Source organism: Mustela nigripes, chromosome 3 (genome assembly GCF_022355385.1).
Source record: "Mustela nigripes isolate SB6536 chromosome 3, MUSNIG.SB6536, whole genome shotgun sequence".
Classification (NCBI taxonomy): Eukaryota; Metazoa; Chordata; class Mammalia; order Carnivora; family Mustelidae; genus Mustela; species Mustela nigripes.
In genome coordinates, this window is record NC_081559.1 from 88,768,865 (window position 1) to 88,786,316 (window position 17,452).

At 34.7% G+C, this 17,452-nt stretch overlaps 1 protein-coding gene across 1 annotated transcript in view; it reads left to right on the top strand.

Moving 5' to 3' along the window:
- Nucleotides 1-17,452, top strand: part of LRP1B (LDL receptor related protein 1B) — a 2,002,169-nt gene that overhangs the window by 1,129,533 nt on the left and 855,184 nt on the right. Inside the window, exons 8-10 of the mRNA XM_059394361.1 lie at nt 6,828-7,050; nt 10,340-10,511; nt 12,832-12,975. Coding sequence (XP_059250344.1) covers nt 6,828-7,050; nt 10,340-10,511; nt 12,832-12,975 — 539 coding nt within the window. The remainder of the gene's footprint in view (nt 1-6,827; nt 7,051-10,339; nt 10,512-12,831; nt 12,976-17,452) is intronic.

Sequence of the window (17,452 nt, forward strand, 5' to 3'; positions counted from 1 at the left end):
TCAGAAGTGGCAAGATCTCATTCTTTTTTTATGGCCAGGTAATATTATAAATTATAATATATAATCTTTATTCATTCATCTGTTGATGGACACTTCTGTTGCTTCCATATCTTGACTATTTTAAATAATACTGCAATAAACATGGGGGTGCATATACCTTTTCAAATTAGTGTTTTCATTCTCTGTGGATAATACCCAATAGTGGAATTACTGGATCATATGGCATTTTCATTTTTAATTTTTTGAGAAAACTCCATACTGGTTTCCACAGTGGTTGCACCAATTTATGTTCCCACCAACATGAGTTTCCTTTTCTCCACAGTCTTTCCAACACTTGTTATTTCTTGTCATTTTCACTAACCTTTCTAATTGGTGCGAAGTGATATTTCATTGTGGTTTTGATTTGCATTTCCCTGATGATTAGTGATTTTGAGCATCTTGTGTCTGTTGGCCATCTAGATGTCTTCTTTGGAAAAATATCTAGCCAACTGCTTTGTCCATATCTTGATCAGACTGTTTCTTTTTGGTGCTGAGTGTATTAGGTCTTTCTGTATATTTGGATATTCACCCCTTATTAGATATGTCATTTACAAATATCTTCTCCCATTTGTTTTATTTAGAGTTAATGTTAACTCTAAATAAAAAGTGGTATGATATTTGATTGTCCAATATCTTCAGGACAAGAGTGATCTAAATAGAACATTAAACAATGTAGTGGTTTCTTATGGCTCTTAACTTCTAAGTATAGAAACCCACCAAAGCCAACTCAAATATACAGAGATTTCCTGAGATAATATGGAAAATCATACATGTTCATGCAACTAAAGATAAGAAATAAAGATGGACTCTGTGGGGCCCAATTCCTCACTCAAGGATTACAGGGCTCATTTCATTCCGATTTTCTGTCTCATGGCTCACCCACTTCTATGTACACATTCCAATATTCCTCCTCTCTCACTGCCCCTGTCCCCATCCTCACCCCAGCTGTTCCTCTTGCCCATGTTAGCACAACTGCCACTAGGTGGCCTTCACATTTCTGGGTTTAGATATTTAGAGAAAGGATCTTGGTGACTCAGCTAAACCTACAATTTGTTTTCATTTCTATGGCATGCTCCTCATTGATCTAATTATCTGTCAACAAGAAGGAGAGGGATGCTATTGGTACCTAAAGCTGCCCCTCTCTGGAACATTATCTGGGTGGAGCAGGTTGAGGTAAATAAGGATGTTAATGGGTCAGCCACATTGAGTGACATGTCTAATATATGTATACTTCTGGGGGAGTCATTAGTGGGAATGTTTCCAGAATATAGAGTAGCCAGCAGAGAGCCAGAGTCTATATGTCAAGTTTAATTTCTGTGTGTTTATGTATGAACTAAAAACCAAGTTTGAGAGAGATTTTTCAAACAATGAAAGCAAAAACCTTAACAAGTAAAAATCAATAAATAACTGTCTTGAACAGTCTTGGCTAGGCAGAGAAAATAGTTTGTTTATCATCCACATCCCTTAAGTAGCAGGAGCTAATAGAATTTGAATTTAAAGCTCTTACTCCAAAGACTCATTACTCTTTCAGATTTACGATTGCACTTTAGAATTACAATGCTAAATATTTAATATTTCTACTTTAGTTCTGAATGTACTTAAATTACTCTATATAATGTGGAAAATTGCTTTCTCTTTCAATTTTTTGTATACACAATGGAAGAAAAAAGTTGTATTACTATGATATTATTTGAGTAACAATTATTTTTATTTTTTATTTATTTTTTAATTTTTTAAAATTTATTTATTTTCAGCATAGCAGTATCATTATTTTTTCACCACATCCAGTGAGTAACAATTATTTTAAAAATATGACTGAAAAACAAAGTTCCGAATATAATCCTTGTCAAGGAAAATACATATTATTTTGCTAAAACATGTGATTAATATACATGGATGGTTTCCTAGGACTTAATGAGAACAATGTTTTTGTTTGTTTGTTTGTTTTAATCTGGTAATATGTTTTTATTTGCTCCCATCTCATCAACTCCCTAAACTAAAACTTGCTATGTAATCTCATTTTTCAGCAGTTAAAATGAATAGTAGGTAATTTCATTGTAAGAACTCTGAAAATTTCTGAATTCCATCATGAAGCTATTACCAAAATATTAGGAGTAAGAATATGACACAAAACCAAGGTTGACTATGCAGTTAAAAAGATATGGAGAGGACTCTGATGTGTTTAAATTCCCCTTTGTCCATTTGGACAAAGTACAAAACTGCAGAAGCATCATTTAAAATGTATATCACTGGCAAAAGTAAGTCTTATTTTTATCAGCTAAAGAAAATAAAATATATGTTTAAAATGTCAGTACCTATAACAATTGCTTTGCTTTAAAGTGTAAGGATGATTGGAGCCATAACTCTGTAAGCACAGTGCTCTATCACTGTCTATGAGGGTTCCCTTTGCAACTTTTGATTTATGTCAGGCAAGTTTACCAACAACACTCAAAGTTTCTTACTATCTCCAACTGTATAAAACTTATATATCTATAGCAAAACTTATATATCTATAGTAAAACAGGGCTACTCATATAACCAACAAAGATGTTAGATAAAATCAGTTTCCCGTATCTGATGAGATAAGGAAGCCAACATGATAAACTCCTACCTACTACAGATGCTGAATCAGAAGAACAATGAACTGGATGAATAAAGGACAATTTGATAGAAATATTGCTGTCCTTTATGAACTAATAGTTAAATATGTCATAGAAATACAGTTAGTAGTTGCAGTATTGTCTTATTTTAATTTAAATTTTTGTGTTAGTGGGAATCAGGTAGAATGCCATTCAAAAAATAAGTGACAGACAAGAGAAGAGCAATCACAATTTAATTTTTTTCCATGCTATAAGATAAAAAAAATTTGATATCACAGGAATGAACAGAGAGAGAGAAAATACCATTATTGTAATCCTGAGGGAATGAGGTATAAGACAAATTTTGGAATGGTCCCTTCTATCCACCATAACTTCATCATGGCACTATACTGGGGGCTCTGCTGTACTTGAAGCTGCATCAGCAACTCGTTTTCTGGTAGGAGAAGATGGTGAAAGGGTAACTGAGAACCTAGAAATTAATAGAATTAAGTGTTCAAAAAATACTGAATAAAATGAAGTAAATGAGACTCCAAACTACCACCATTTTTTATGGAGAATTCCATTTTTTATGGACTTTCTGGAGTAGAGCATAGATTAACCCAGTTTCCAAGATCAGAAGTAGTTACTAGAAAGTACAAAACTATGGCAATTCAGTTCAAAAGGTATAACATAATAAAATTATGAGAAAAATCAAGCAAATTCATCATGAAGATATTCTTTAAAACAACTCATTAACCCTTCAGAAATAATCACATTGTGAACAACAAAGGAAGGCTGAAAAGCTATTCGAATTAGAAGAGCCTAGAGAAAAAAAGAATGATTAAATGCAACATATGATGCTGGATTAGACTCTACATCAGAAAAAAAAGGGGGGGGGAATTTGACAACATAGAACATTATTGGTCAGTGAGCATAATTTGAATAAAAGCTATATATTGTATCAGTGTTAACATTTTTTTTTTCAGTGTTGAAATTATTGATTTTGATAGGTGTACCGTGGTTATGCAAGAGAAGGTCCTTGCTCTTAGGAAAATGCAGGCTGGAGTGTTTAGATGTAGCAGGTCATAATGTTTGCAATTTCCTGTCCTGAGTACTAGCAGGACTAGAAATAGCCAGAGGGACAAAAGATGAACAACCCATGAATCTGAGTGAATGACGTAGATATTCACACGACTATTCTTATAACTTTTCTGTAAGTTTGAAATTATTTTAAAATAATGAGTTAAAAACAAAGGTATGACAAACATTCATGCTATGGCTCTGGTAATGGCTGATCACGTGGACTTTGAGCTTATTTCCTCTGTAAAATAAAAATAATCCGCCTCTTCTGTCTTAGAGGTATGGATCAGTGACATAGTGGGGTTCACAAAGTACTATTTACTTTTCTAAGATTTGGACAAATATGTTATAGGAAAGAAAAGAGTGATTTTTCAACCCGTATCTCAGATGAAATTTAGTTAGATTTCAGACAGAAACCTTAACTTTTGTTTTCAATCACAATACAACCGTGCCTCAATTAAAGAATGCCCTAAAAGTGAAGCTTTTCTCTGTAACAGTAGTAGGAGATTTTAAACTAAGAGTAAAAATTATTAAAACAAGTAAATTCAAAAAATGCATATAACCATGTGACTATGGGTACTTGCTGCTTACAGTTTTTATGGTATCAGTGCTATTATCCTGGTGAACACTTCCATTTCTTGCATTTCAATTATAAGTGAACAGAACTCATCATAGTCAGTGTTCTGAACTTTGAGAAGGACCAATTTGGTATAAGGAACATCTTTGATGTCTCTACTGGGCACTAGTTTGTTTGTTTGTTTGTTTGTTTGTTTTACTGTGTGTTGGGGTTACAAAGATAATACATTCTTTACAGTTCTAGCTCTTTACTATTTCTTCTTCACATACCCAAAGTCTTCCTATTCTTTTGATTTTACTCTTCATTAAAACAGGGGTACTTTGATAAGTCATATATTTATACTTTTCCCCCTATATTTTGACTGAATCTTACTCAGAGCATTACCTCAACCAGTTTTATTATGACCTGGAATAATATGAGAATCACTTTCATCATTCCTGCAATAGATCATTATCACTGAAAATCTTAGAAAAATAAATCATATTTTCCCTGACCGCTTTCATCATCAGCTGGTTCACTCTTCCTCCATAACTAAACTTCTCAAAGCAACTTCTCAAAATTATTGGTATTTTAACAAATGCCGAATTCAACATATTCTTAATCTGAATTGTTTTTGTGAAGTGATTGACCCAGCCAACCACTCTAGTCTTTTATTCTGGAACTTCTCTCCCTTAGACTTCTAGAAAGTCTGTAATCTCTCTGACCACAGCCTCTGATTTTTATTTGGTTTCATTCTCCATGGTTCTGGACTTGGCACACTTCTCTTTTTTCCCTTTTGGGATTACATGTAATTAAGTCATCTCAAAATGACTTCCGGGTAGTCCCCAACTCCAGACTCATCTTTCCTCTTCAACATCATGTACTTGGCACAATCACCTGCTTTATATCACTATGCCTAGTCTATACATATCACATTATCCATAGTGTGCCAGAGCCTCCAACTCTTTATTTCCAAACCTACCCTTGGATCAGCATGTCTATAGCTCTGTGAAGCAGGCCAGTCAGAAAAGGAAACTAGAAAAGGAGAGACATTTTTTATAGAATGAAAAAGAGAACTTCATATAGCAGGAATAGTGTGTAGTGTTCTACAGTAAGAAATAGGAAAACTAGGTACTCCTTGTAATAATTTAACTTGGGATAGCTATGTGCAAATTGATTTGAAGTGATGAAAGAGGATATAAGATGAAAGCAGGAAAAGAGAGAGAGCAAGTGCAAGTGAGTACATAGGGGCGGAAGTTTGTCAAGCATAACAATAAAATGTGGCACCTTATGCCCTTTTACTTATTTTTACTAAAATAGAAAAGTTCTTCACCTGAATAGAATGTTACTTGGAGATAATTTTTAACTTACTGTGATAAATCGGTCTTTCAAGAATATTTAGGAAAATATCTTCTCAGAATAAAATCTGGCTTATACTGTTACAGAACAGTATGCATTAATGTTTAAAAATTAGTCAAAACCTCCCGCAGGAGAAAGAGCTAAATTACAGTTTAAATAATACTGTTTAGCTTGAAATATACCCCATACTGTTAGATAATGCAAGGATGTTGAGAAAAGTAACTAAAAACTAATTCACCAAGTTTGTAAAATCAAATATTCTATACTCTAGGTAATCTTAATATTTCTCAGTCACTGTAAATCAGATTATTCTTGAGATTGTATTTAAGTCAAGGTAAGATAGTCTTCTATTTACAAAGGTAATTTAGTCTCCTGAGTAGGTAATTTTGTTAAAATATTGTCAGGTTAACTGAAATTGATTTGTGTTTACTAAACATAGTGAATACTAATCAAACATTAGACACTGAGGTGTTGGGAGGTATTTAAACCTTTGATAGACACTATTAGTGTTTCACGGAAGGATTATTTTTTGTCTTGGAGGTCAACATTGCTTTTTAGTTTGTTCTTTCAAATAAAGAGAAAATGAGGAGTAATGGCCTGCATTTGCTTTATGAAATTTTGTGGTTTGGGAATATTTGGGAGAATTTGGGATTGGTTTTGGGGGGATTATTTATGTTTTATTTCCTTTTCTACAAACACCACATTTGCTTTTCCATCTGCTTAATTCCATTCCAGGTTTGCTATTCTCTACCACTCATAGCATCATTGAGCTCCACATAATGGCTTTTATAAGAGACAGACATTACTAGGCAATTTGAAAAGCAGGTTGAAGATAAAGCCTGATAGCTCACGTGCCCTGGGCTGGTGACTTGGCTCACTTCCAAAGCTTATACCAAATGGGCTGCGTGCATTCCTGTGGTGTCTGTGTATCAGCTCTATGAGGCTTAAAGAAACATTTCCCCTAATACAATAATAAACCCACCATAATCATCCATTTTGGGGAAATTTTACAGTTGTTGGTTAACCTGCTCCCTTATGCCCTGCAATATTCATTAGCAGATTTCTCTGTTTATGAGTGATATTATATGGAAATGGTTATGGGAAGCTAACAGATGTAACCACTGAAGTAAATTAGAAGGAAAAGTTCTGTTTTTTACAGATGGTTGTATTGAATATGCTCCCCCCCCCTTTAACATTTAGTTTTCTTTCAACAGAAAACTTTTCTTTACTGACTACGGGAATGTGGCCAAAGTGGAGCGATGTGACATGGATGGGCTGAACAGAACAAGGATAATTGATTCAAAGACAGAGCAGCCAGCTGCACTGGCACTAGACCTAGTCAACAAATTGGTTTACTGGGTAGATCTTTACTTGGACTGTGTGGAAGTGGTGGACTATCAAGGAAAAAACAGACATACTATCATTCAAGGCAGACAAGTAAGTACAATTTTGTTAGAAAATGCAGCTAAGGTGATAAAATGAATGGCGTCATACTAGCAAGAAGACCTAAAATTTGAATTGGAATGTTGAAAATTTCTTATGAAGTCAAGCTGCAAAGGGTCGTAAAGATTGTGATGTATTTCCAATATGGGAGAATGTTCTTTTCACAGTGCATTCCATAATGCCTCTGACTTCCTCCTTTGCTCTATTAAAAGCAAAGCACACAAAACAAAAGGCAACAAAAATAAAATAAAAACAATAAGCAAAAGCAAAAGTCCCACACTTGCAAGAAAAGAATTAGGATAAGACAGATGTTTTGACCTATTAAAAATAAAACTTACTAAAATATAATTTAAATAGTTTATTTATAAGGAGCTATACTATCCTCTATCCCATGTGACCTTCGAGATACTGTGCTAACAAAAGCAAATGACTGCTCAGAAAAATAGTTTTATTATTTTCAAAGGTTGAACTAAATTTTGCCTTTTGATATATTCAAGTGCTTCTTAGAATGAGAATTCTGTGAAAGTCACAGAGGTCAAGATCTTTCCCATCTGTATAGTTTTTGCCTTACTGAATTACAAGGTTTTGCAGATAACACTCAATAGACACTTAAAGGAGATCTCTAAGTAGAAATAAGCTTATTTGCTAATGTACTTTCTCAAATTCAATTTTACCTCAGTGATTGCACTAATTTCTTGTGAGATTCTTATTATATGGAGACAAAATATGTGAATCCATTTTCTTTCTTTTGCAATCCAAGATAAAAGTATTCTGTAATGATCCCTTAAAGTTACCTTCCCTTTCTAATCAGTTTTAACAAAAATTCTTTTTCCTTCTTTGACAGACAAACAAATGCACCAAGCTGGGAATAAAAATAAATAAATAAATAAATAAAATAAAAAAAGAAAAAAAGAAAGGTTTGCAATATTAGAGATGAGGCCAGTTATATCTTTCATTCTTTTGCCTAAAAAACTTAATTTCTTTGAAAAGCCTTAGTTATGACTTTTAGAGGATCTAATCTCTAAAATGATTATGATAGGTCATCTTTTTACCTACATGTAATTAAAACTCTAAACTTTGAAACAAGGATAAAAATTCAAATAATTTTCCTCCTGATTACTTTAAAAAAGTTTTCTAATGTTTGGTTTTCAATTGTTCATTTTTTTCGCTTCTTTTCTTTCTTTCTTTTTTTTTTTTTTTTCTGATTCCCTAAACATATGCTTACTGGGCCACTAAGTCATCCAACACAGATACATTTTTTTCTAAATATCTGGGCTGTAGGCAGAATGGTCTAGCCACAACTCTAACTCCTCCCGCCTGTGTCAGGAGTAGCAGAGCAGGCAACAGTGTACTTACTTTATGGAAAACAGTCTCTTCTGAAGGAAGGAACAGGGACATTGAGTACAATTTCATCTTTACTGTGTGAACATCTTTTCTTCCCTGCCCAATTGTCCCTTCTGTGGCTGTGCTTTTCCCTCTTGGGTGTGGATTGGCGATTATGTAAAGAGCAATGTAGGTATGCCACAACCATACTCCCAGATGATTGGCTCCAAACTTTGGGCAAAACAGGCATGAGATTAATTGTGATGGAAAAATTGAGTTTACTTGCAATTTTTATAAGGAAACAGTTTTGCTCAAGTCAAATTTGGGTTTGGATTTATCTAGGGAATATGATGTCAGCTTATGTGCAAATGATATTAGTAAATGAACACATGACACCCCCACCCCTTGCCTCTGGCACATGCACCTGTGCATGCACACACACTCACACTCCCACTCACATGCGCGCTTGTGCGCGCGCACACACACACACACACACACACACACACTGGGGAATGACCCTTACGCTGGAAAACATTATTTGGGTTTTATTTTGGGCTCCTCATTAATTCCTATCTTACATTTCTCAATTGGTTAAGTGTCTGCTTTTGGCTTAGGTCATGATCAAGGTCCTGGGATGAGCCCCCAGTCTGGCTCCTTGGTTAGTGGGATTCGCTTCACCTTCCTCCTCTGCTCCTCCCCCCACCTTGCTCTCTCTCTCCCTCTCTCTCTCAAATAAATAAATAAAATACTAAAAAAAAATAAATTCCTACAATCAAACCGTACATACTTTTCAAATTCTCTTAACTATAAATCTATACTAAAAGTACCATATAATGCCAAAGAATTGTGAAAGATTTTTCCAACAGAATCTCTACAGCAAATCAAATTATAACCCCACCCCACCCTGACACAGAAACATTTTAAATTAACTATAATAGGAGGAAAAAGCATTGTACTTAGCATGTATGAGAAAATGAGCCAACTCAATCTTCCTCTGCTTTACTCAAAACTTGCCATGACTGCAAGATGTCCATCCCTCCACTCAATTCCCTGGACCTCTGCCTTGGAGAGTTATATTGTTCAAGTGCCATTAGTTACATTTTCAGTATGAATAGGCTTTAGAAACATGTGATTTCTGAGTAAAGTGCTGTCTTTTAACAAAAAAAAAATATTCCAAATACATAGTTTCATTATTTATTATTTGCCATTCTGGGACAAGTATTCATCTAAATGTAACTAGTGGCTTAAAAAAGTGGGATTTAAGGGGCGCCTGGGTGGCTCAGTGGGTTAAAGCCTCTGCCTTCTGCTCAGGTCATGATCCTAGGGTCCTGGGATTGAGCCCCGCATTGGGCTCTCTGCTCCGTGGAGATCCTGCTTCCTCCTCTCTCTCTGCCTGCCTCTCTGCCTGCTTGTTATCTCTCTCTGTCAAATAAATAAATAAAATGTTTAAAAAAAAAGTGGGATTTTATATATATATATACATATATATATATATATATATATTTTGAACTTATAAATTTTAAAGGTGTTTTCTCATCAGTCTTTACATAGCCAGAGCTATACTTTAGATTTTGTATCTCCTGATTATATGAACAAGCAGTCCATAAAAAAATCTCAAATTTTATATAACACTGCCATAAGCGTCTTATGGAGTATGCTTGGAAGTTTTGTTCTCACTTGCCTTTGAAAAGTAGCTACTAAACATGTTTTCTTAATGAACCATGAATAAAATTCTCCACACATTTGGAACTGCTTTATCTACTACTGCATAATATTTTCTTTTCAGAGAAAAAATTTAAATTAGTGAAATGTTTAATTCTTTGAGAGAAAATAAATGATGATATGTGTGTGACTCTCCTACTATGGGAATTTTCCCACAGTAGTAAATAGCAATCAGTTTTTCTTTCAAGTTGAAAGCAGCATAATTAAAAATCATAGTTATTTTTGCCCCTCCATATAGGTCAGACATCTTTATGGCATAACTGTGTTTGAAGACTATTTATATGCAACCAATTCTGATAACTTCAATATCATAAGGATAAACCGATTTAATGGCACAGATATTCATTCATTAATTAAAATGGAAAATGCTCGAGGAATCCGAATTTATCAAAAAAGAAGTCAACCAGCAGGTAAGACACAAGACTTCTTCATTGCCTTTAAAATGGTGGGCTGAATGGGCTATGGTCCTTGTACTTTGTATGGAATTAAGGTGGGTGAGTCATAAATTCTTTTGATAGCAAAAGTGTACATGTCTGCTTGATAAAATGGAATAGCACTCCCTGCACAAGTCTAAATGACAAATTGTTCAGTTCCTAGTGAATTGTTTCTACAACCACAGAATTGAAATGATGGCTAGATTTAGATTCAGGAAAGAGCTTTCAATCATAATGTGTGTAGACAGATGCTAAGATGCTAAAGTTTTTTGTTTGTTTGTTTGTTTGTTTTTGGTATCATTTTGGAAGACATTTCAAATCAGGTGACTCTTACAGTATCTACCCAGTTTTATTGCAGTCATTTTGATCTCTTAACTTACCCTAGTTATTCTTTGATACAAATTAATTTAAAAAATAACTTTTAATGAGAGGTTGTAATGTTTCTAATTATTTCTTAAAGACACAAACTAGTTATTTTTGCAGAGTAAGTTAGTGATCCTTGTTCATCAATACAATTTATGTTCAATTATATATAGAATAATGTGACATACAAGAATAACCAACCCCAAATTTTCATCCCTTTTTTGTGCTTCAAATTGAAACTACTTTAGAATTATTGAAATATTAACATAGATTTAGTTGAGACAATGTATTTTCACAAATCTCTTTACAGTACATTTAAATTTGGAGTTCTGTAAGTAACCTTATTAGAGTTTGGTGTTAAGATTTATTTATTTGTCAGTTATTCATTGACCATTTACTGTGTATCAGAAACTATTGTATAGGCATTATTGTATAGACACAGCAGTGAATAAAAGAGCTGAAAAATTCTTGCTTATATGAGATTTGCATCCCAGCAGAGAAAACATAATTTTAAAATGATCAAGTAAATTATTATTATTTTAGAAGATTAGGAGTGCTATAGAGAAAAATAAAGCATAGAGGAAGTCTCAGGTTTTAGGGTGGTTTGAAATTTCATATTGAATGGTCAGAGGAAGACCCACTGAAATAATGAAATTAAATGAAGACTTGAAATAATTGAAGAAGTAAGGCACAGCCATGGCAGGTAAAGAGATCAGCAAACAGAAAACCCATGCAGAAGAACATGCTTAGATTTTTCAAGGAATAGCAAGGAGACCTGTGTGTCTAAAGCAGAATGAAAAAGGGAAAAACAGGTAGAAGAATGAGGCTGGAGAAACAAAGGAGGACTCTAATAAGTAGGGCCCTAGAGATAATTCTAGAACCTTCTCCTTACATTTTTATTGAGATGAGGAGTCCTCAGGAAGCATTAAGCAGAAAAATCTCATGATATGACTGACTGTTTAAAGGAATCAGTATGGCTACTGTGTTGACAATAGGCTATGGGAGACAAGAGTGGGGGTTAAAGAGCTTTTCATTTAGAAAATCAGGAATACAAAACAAACATGTCACAATTTTTAAAAGCATAACTGTTTATTAAATTAAAAGAAAATTGCCATGTTATTTGTCACAATTTCAAGTGTTGATCATAAAAGAAATATTATAAAAGTATATAAAATATTACTGATACTATTCCAAATAGCTTTTTTTTCTTTAATTCATCTTTTTCTCATTCTCTTCACACAGTACTTTTCCTTTTCTTTTTTCCTTCTCTAACTTCTACACTTGTGAAATGTCCTTCTATGTCTTAATCTCCACATGTAAACTAGCATACTCCTTTTGAAATTTATGTGTGCACACACACACATTCACTTTGTGGTAGAGTTCTCAAAATGGCAGTGGACTCAAAACTTAAAAAAAAAAAAATGTCTCAGGACTTCTCAATAAAGATATTTACTGAATCCTATATCTTCTAGGTTAAGTGCCCATATAATGGATTATTTCAAAAGAAATACTTTCTCTGCTTAATGACCTAACCTGGCATATTTTTACAGTTATCTTTTTATATTTATAAGAAACATGTATTTTTATTTTTATTTTTTCTCTGCAATGCAGAAATATGTAGTTTGAAAAAGAACAAGCATGCATCTAAAAAATCATATAACATATTTTACTTACATGTAAACAGTTTAAATTCATATAAAAACAGAATTGTTTTCTTAACCATATTTTTAGGAGGACTTTGGCAAATTCCCACCTCTATTTCTGTGAGGTTAAAACTCTTTTTCCAATTGATTATGGTAATAAATAGCTGGGTATAAAGATTTGTGGTAGGATTCCCTCTCCTTGCACTGCAAACGTTTCAACATACCGCTGATGTTCATAATTATCTTGTCTTTGGAAATTTTCAAGTGTGCTGTTTTTTTATTTCTCATAGTCAGAAGCCATGCATGTGAAGTGGATCCATATGGAATGCCCGGGGGATGCTCACACATCTGTCTACTCAGCAGCAGTTACAAAACACGGACCTGTCGCTGCAGGACCGGCTTCAACTTGGGAAGTGATGGCAGGTCGTGCAAAAGTATGTTGATAAAATCAAACACTTTGCCAGCAGCCTCTGCTTCAGAATAGATTTTTTGTTTATTAATTAGCAACATCAACATCAGCAATATTGTAAGACTTCAACAGGTGAAATTTGCCTGCAAAATGTACCAGCTATTTTTCTCAGTATTCAGGGGTTTTTTGTTTGTTTTGTTTTGTGATAATATGAATGAGAAACTGAATCAGGCTATAGAATCATTAAATTTATGGATCCCTGGGAAACATATTTTAGGAAGATCCTTTCCCTAATTCCTTAAAGAAAGTTTTTGATCTAATGATCCTGAGTATTTGGTTGACCATATTTTCTGTTACATGAATTAAGAAGTTGCTTCTAGTAATAGGTGTGTTGTTTAGTCCAACAGAAATCCACATAAAATAACGTTTCATCTTATCCAGCATCACTGGGGAGTGAAATTCATTTCATTATTTAATTTTCCAGGTAACTGGAGCTAAACTAATTAAATATCAATCTCTTTAACAATTTTATTGAAAAGCTTTCTAACAGACATACCTTTGTTTTATTTTTGAAATATGCTGAATAATTTAATTGCTTCTTATTTAAATGATAAATAATTTATACATGACTTTATAAACTTAGATTGTTGCCCCCAAATTAGTTAAGTTTAGGTCTTTACTTGGGTCTTCATAATCACATATAGTGGAATGATCCTTATGGAAATGATGTCCATGTGGAGACTGTTGTCCTTTAAATGTCTCTCAGTACCATAATTTTGAAGTTATGATGACTGCTTTTTACAGTGCCCATTGTGTCTCCATTTTGTTATAGCAATGGCTTTTTATTTCAGCTAGTGTTCCCTCTCTGGTCACTGTCTTGCCATCTCTTTGACTTTCTTGTCATGTGCTTACTGAGGACTATGACATTAGATCACTATTTTGTTAAAATTTTAAGTCTAAATGGTAGCACAAATATTTTTAAATCAATAATCCAGGAGGCTCCACTTTGATAATATATATATATATATATATATATATATATATATATATATATTAGTATTTTGTTTTTAATTCTAACTTTGTATTAAATGCTGGGTCTCATGATCAAGAGATCCTCTGGATAAATGAGAGAAGCCTCAAGGTGAGTTAAGTTGTGTGTGTGTGTGTGTGTGTGTGTGTGTGTGTGTGTCCAGCCTTTAAACTGGTATGGCAACCACTTGAAAAGTGACGGCATGCCATAAAAAATGCAATCTACACATATATACATACAGATTTGCATGTATGCATACATACATACATACTTTTGGAGGAAAATAGGATCACAGTTGCCTAAATTTCAATCACCCTTAATGTAGTGTATTGATCATGACACATTTACATTAGCAGAGACAATTCTAGTTATTTTTTTTTTTTTTTTTTAAGATTTTATTTATTTATCAGAGAGAGAGGGAGAGAGAGCGAGTACAGGCGGACAGAGAGGCAGGCAGAGGCAGAGGGAGAAGCAGGCTCCCTGCTGAGCTAGGAGCCCGATGTGGGACTCGATCCCAGGGCGCTGGGATCATGACCTGAGCCGAAGGCAGCTGCTTAACCAACTGAGCCACCCAGGCGTCCCCAATTCTAGTTATTTTAAGCAGGAAAAGATCAAATGCAAATAAATAGGTGCTTACACAATCAGTGAAAATCCTGAAGCAGTCCTCAATCCTCAGAACATCCTTCAAAACCACCACTGAACTACCCTGGCTTAAAACTGAAGACCTGCCACATTCAGAAGCCAGGGCATCAGGAAACCACAAATGCCAATAGTCACTTAAAAAACACATCATTTTTGTCTTTCTCCGCTTGACTTATTTCGCTAAGCATGATACGCTCTAGTTCATCCATGTTGTCGCAAATGGCAAGATTTCATTTCTTTTGATGGCTGCATAGTATTCCATTGTGTATATATACCACATCTTCTTGATCCATTCATCTGTTGATGGACATCTAGGTCCTTTCCATAGTTTGGCTATTGTGGACACTGCTACTATAAACATTCTCCCTGATATGAGGAAGTGGTGATGCAACATGGGGGCTTAAGTGGGTAGAAGAAGAATCAATGAAACAAGATGGAATTGGGAGGGAGACAAACCATAAGTGACTTTTTTTTTTTTTTTTAAAGATTTTATTTATTTATTTGACAGAGAGAAATCACAAGTAGTCGGGAGAGGCAGGCAGAGAGAGAGAGAGAGAGGGAAGCAGGCTCCCTGCTGAGCAGAGAGCCCGATGCGGGACTCGATCCCAGGACCCTGAGATCATGACCTGAGCCGAAGGCAGTGGCTTAACCCACTGAGCCACCCAGGCGCCCCCCCATAAGTGACTCTTAATCTCACAAAACAAACTGAGGGTTGCTGGAGGGAGGGAGGTTTGGAGAAGGGGGTGGCATTATGGACATTGGGGAGGGTATGTGCTTTGGTGAGTGCTGTGAAGTGTGTAAACCTAGTGATTCACAGACCTGTACCCCTGGGGATAAAAATATATGTTTATAAAAAATAAAAAATTAAAAATTAAAAAAAAAAACACATCATTTTAACTGATACCCAGGAATTTCCACAACTTGCACCATGACTATTAGCTCTAGAAATTTACCACAACTGATAGTTTCCTACTGGTAAACAGAACAAAACAACACCCTCTTCCTTGTGCTTGATAAAACTCAAAGGAAGAACACTAATGTGGAAAAATTCAATTTCTCCTCCAGATAAAAACCAATAGAAGTAACAAAAGGCACCTTCATTTCCATATTATAAGCATGAGTTAATAGATCTTATTTTAAGTACTTAACACCAGGCCCTTTGCTCTATGAGTATCTGTGAACCGTAATTTTTAGTTTCAGTTGTCTATCATACAAGAAAACACACTAGAAGAAACTTTAAAGTAGGTGTTGAATAACTAAAATAAGTGTCTTAAGTAAACAATGGGAAAATTGTTTTTTTCTTATTTAAAACACAGGCATCTGGGTGGTTTAGTAGGTCATGCATCTGACTCTTGGTTTTGGCTCAGGTCATGATCTCAGGGTTGTGAGATTAAGTCCTGGATGGCTCTCTGCACTCAGTGGGGAGTCTTCTTGAGATTACTACCCTGCATCCACCCTCCACTATTTGCACTAAACAAACAAACAAATAAATAAATAAATTCTTATAAAATATGAAAAACAAAGGGCATACATATATACATTAAACCAATGAAATACTAGATTTATCAATTACCAATGAAAATGTCAATTAAAAAGAAATGTTAGCTGGACGCCTGGGTGGCTCAGTCCATTAAGCATCTGCTTTCTGCTCAGGTCATGGTCCCAGGATCCTGTGACTGCGTCCCGCATCATCTGGCTCCTTGCTCAGTGGGAAGCCTGCTTCTCCCTCTGCCTGCTGCTCCCCCTGCTTGTGTGATCTTTCTCTCTGACAAATAAATAAATAAAATCTTTAAAAGAAAAAAAATCATTAACAGATTGAGTATGGTGAAACTAGTATTCTTATACATTGTTAATAGAATTGGAAATTGATATCACTGTTGAAAAGATATTTGATAAAATATTTAAAAAAAACATAAAACTAAGTTTTAAGTATCCTTAAAGAAATTATCCTTCTTTTGACTGAACAAATTCATTGTAAATGTAATTTGTAATAATAAAAACCCAGAGACAATCTAAATATCTGACAATAGGTAAGCAGCTGACTATATCGTTGCCTCTTAATGCCTCTTAATAATTTCAATGTTGTCATTGAAAATAATGTTTTAGGGTGCAACTGGGTGACTCAGTTGGTTAAGTGTCTGTCTTCAACTCAGGTGTGATCTCAGGGTCCTGGGATTGAGCCCCAAATTGAGCTCCCTGTTTAGCAGGGAGTGTGCCTCTCCCGCTCCTTTACTCCTGCTCTCTCTATGTCAAATGAAATAAATAAAATCATTTGGAAAAAAGGAAATAATGTTTTGAAGACTTTAATGACAATTAGATATTATTTTTTTAAATGAGATACTGAAGTGTATATAGGATTCCTATTTTTATTTTTGTTTTTTTAAGATTCCTTTTTCTAAAACAGATTTTATTTATTTATTTGGCAGAGATCACAAGTAGGCACAGAAGAAGGCAGAGAGAAAGGGGGAAGCAGGCTCCCTTCTGAGCAGAGAGCCCGACGTGGGGCTCGATCCCAGGACCCTGAGATCATGACCTGAGCTAAAGGCAGAGGCTTCAACCCACTGAGCCACCCAGGCACCCCAGATTCCTTTTTTTTTTAAGATTTTTATTTATTCATTTGAGAAACAGAGAGAGAGAACATGAGCGGAGGGGAGAGGAAGAAGCAGACTCCCCACTGAACAGAGAGCCAACAGGGACTAGATCTCAGGACCCTGAGGTCATGACCTGAGCTGAAGGCAGATGCTTAACAATGTGAGCCACCCAGGGATCCCTAAGATTCCTATTTTTATTTTTTATACTATTTTTAATTTTCTTTAAGATTTCTGTTTTT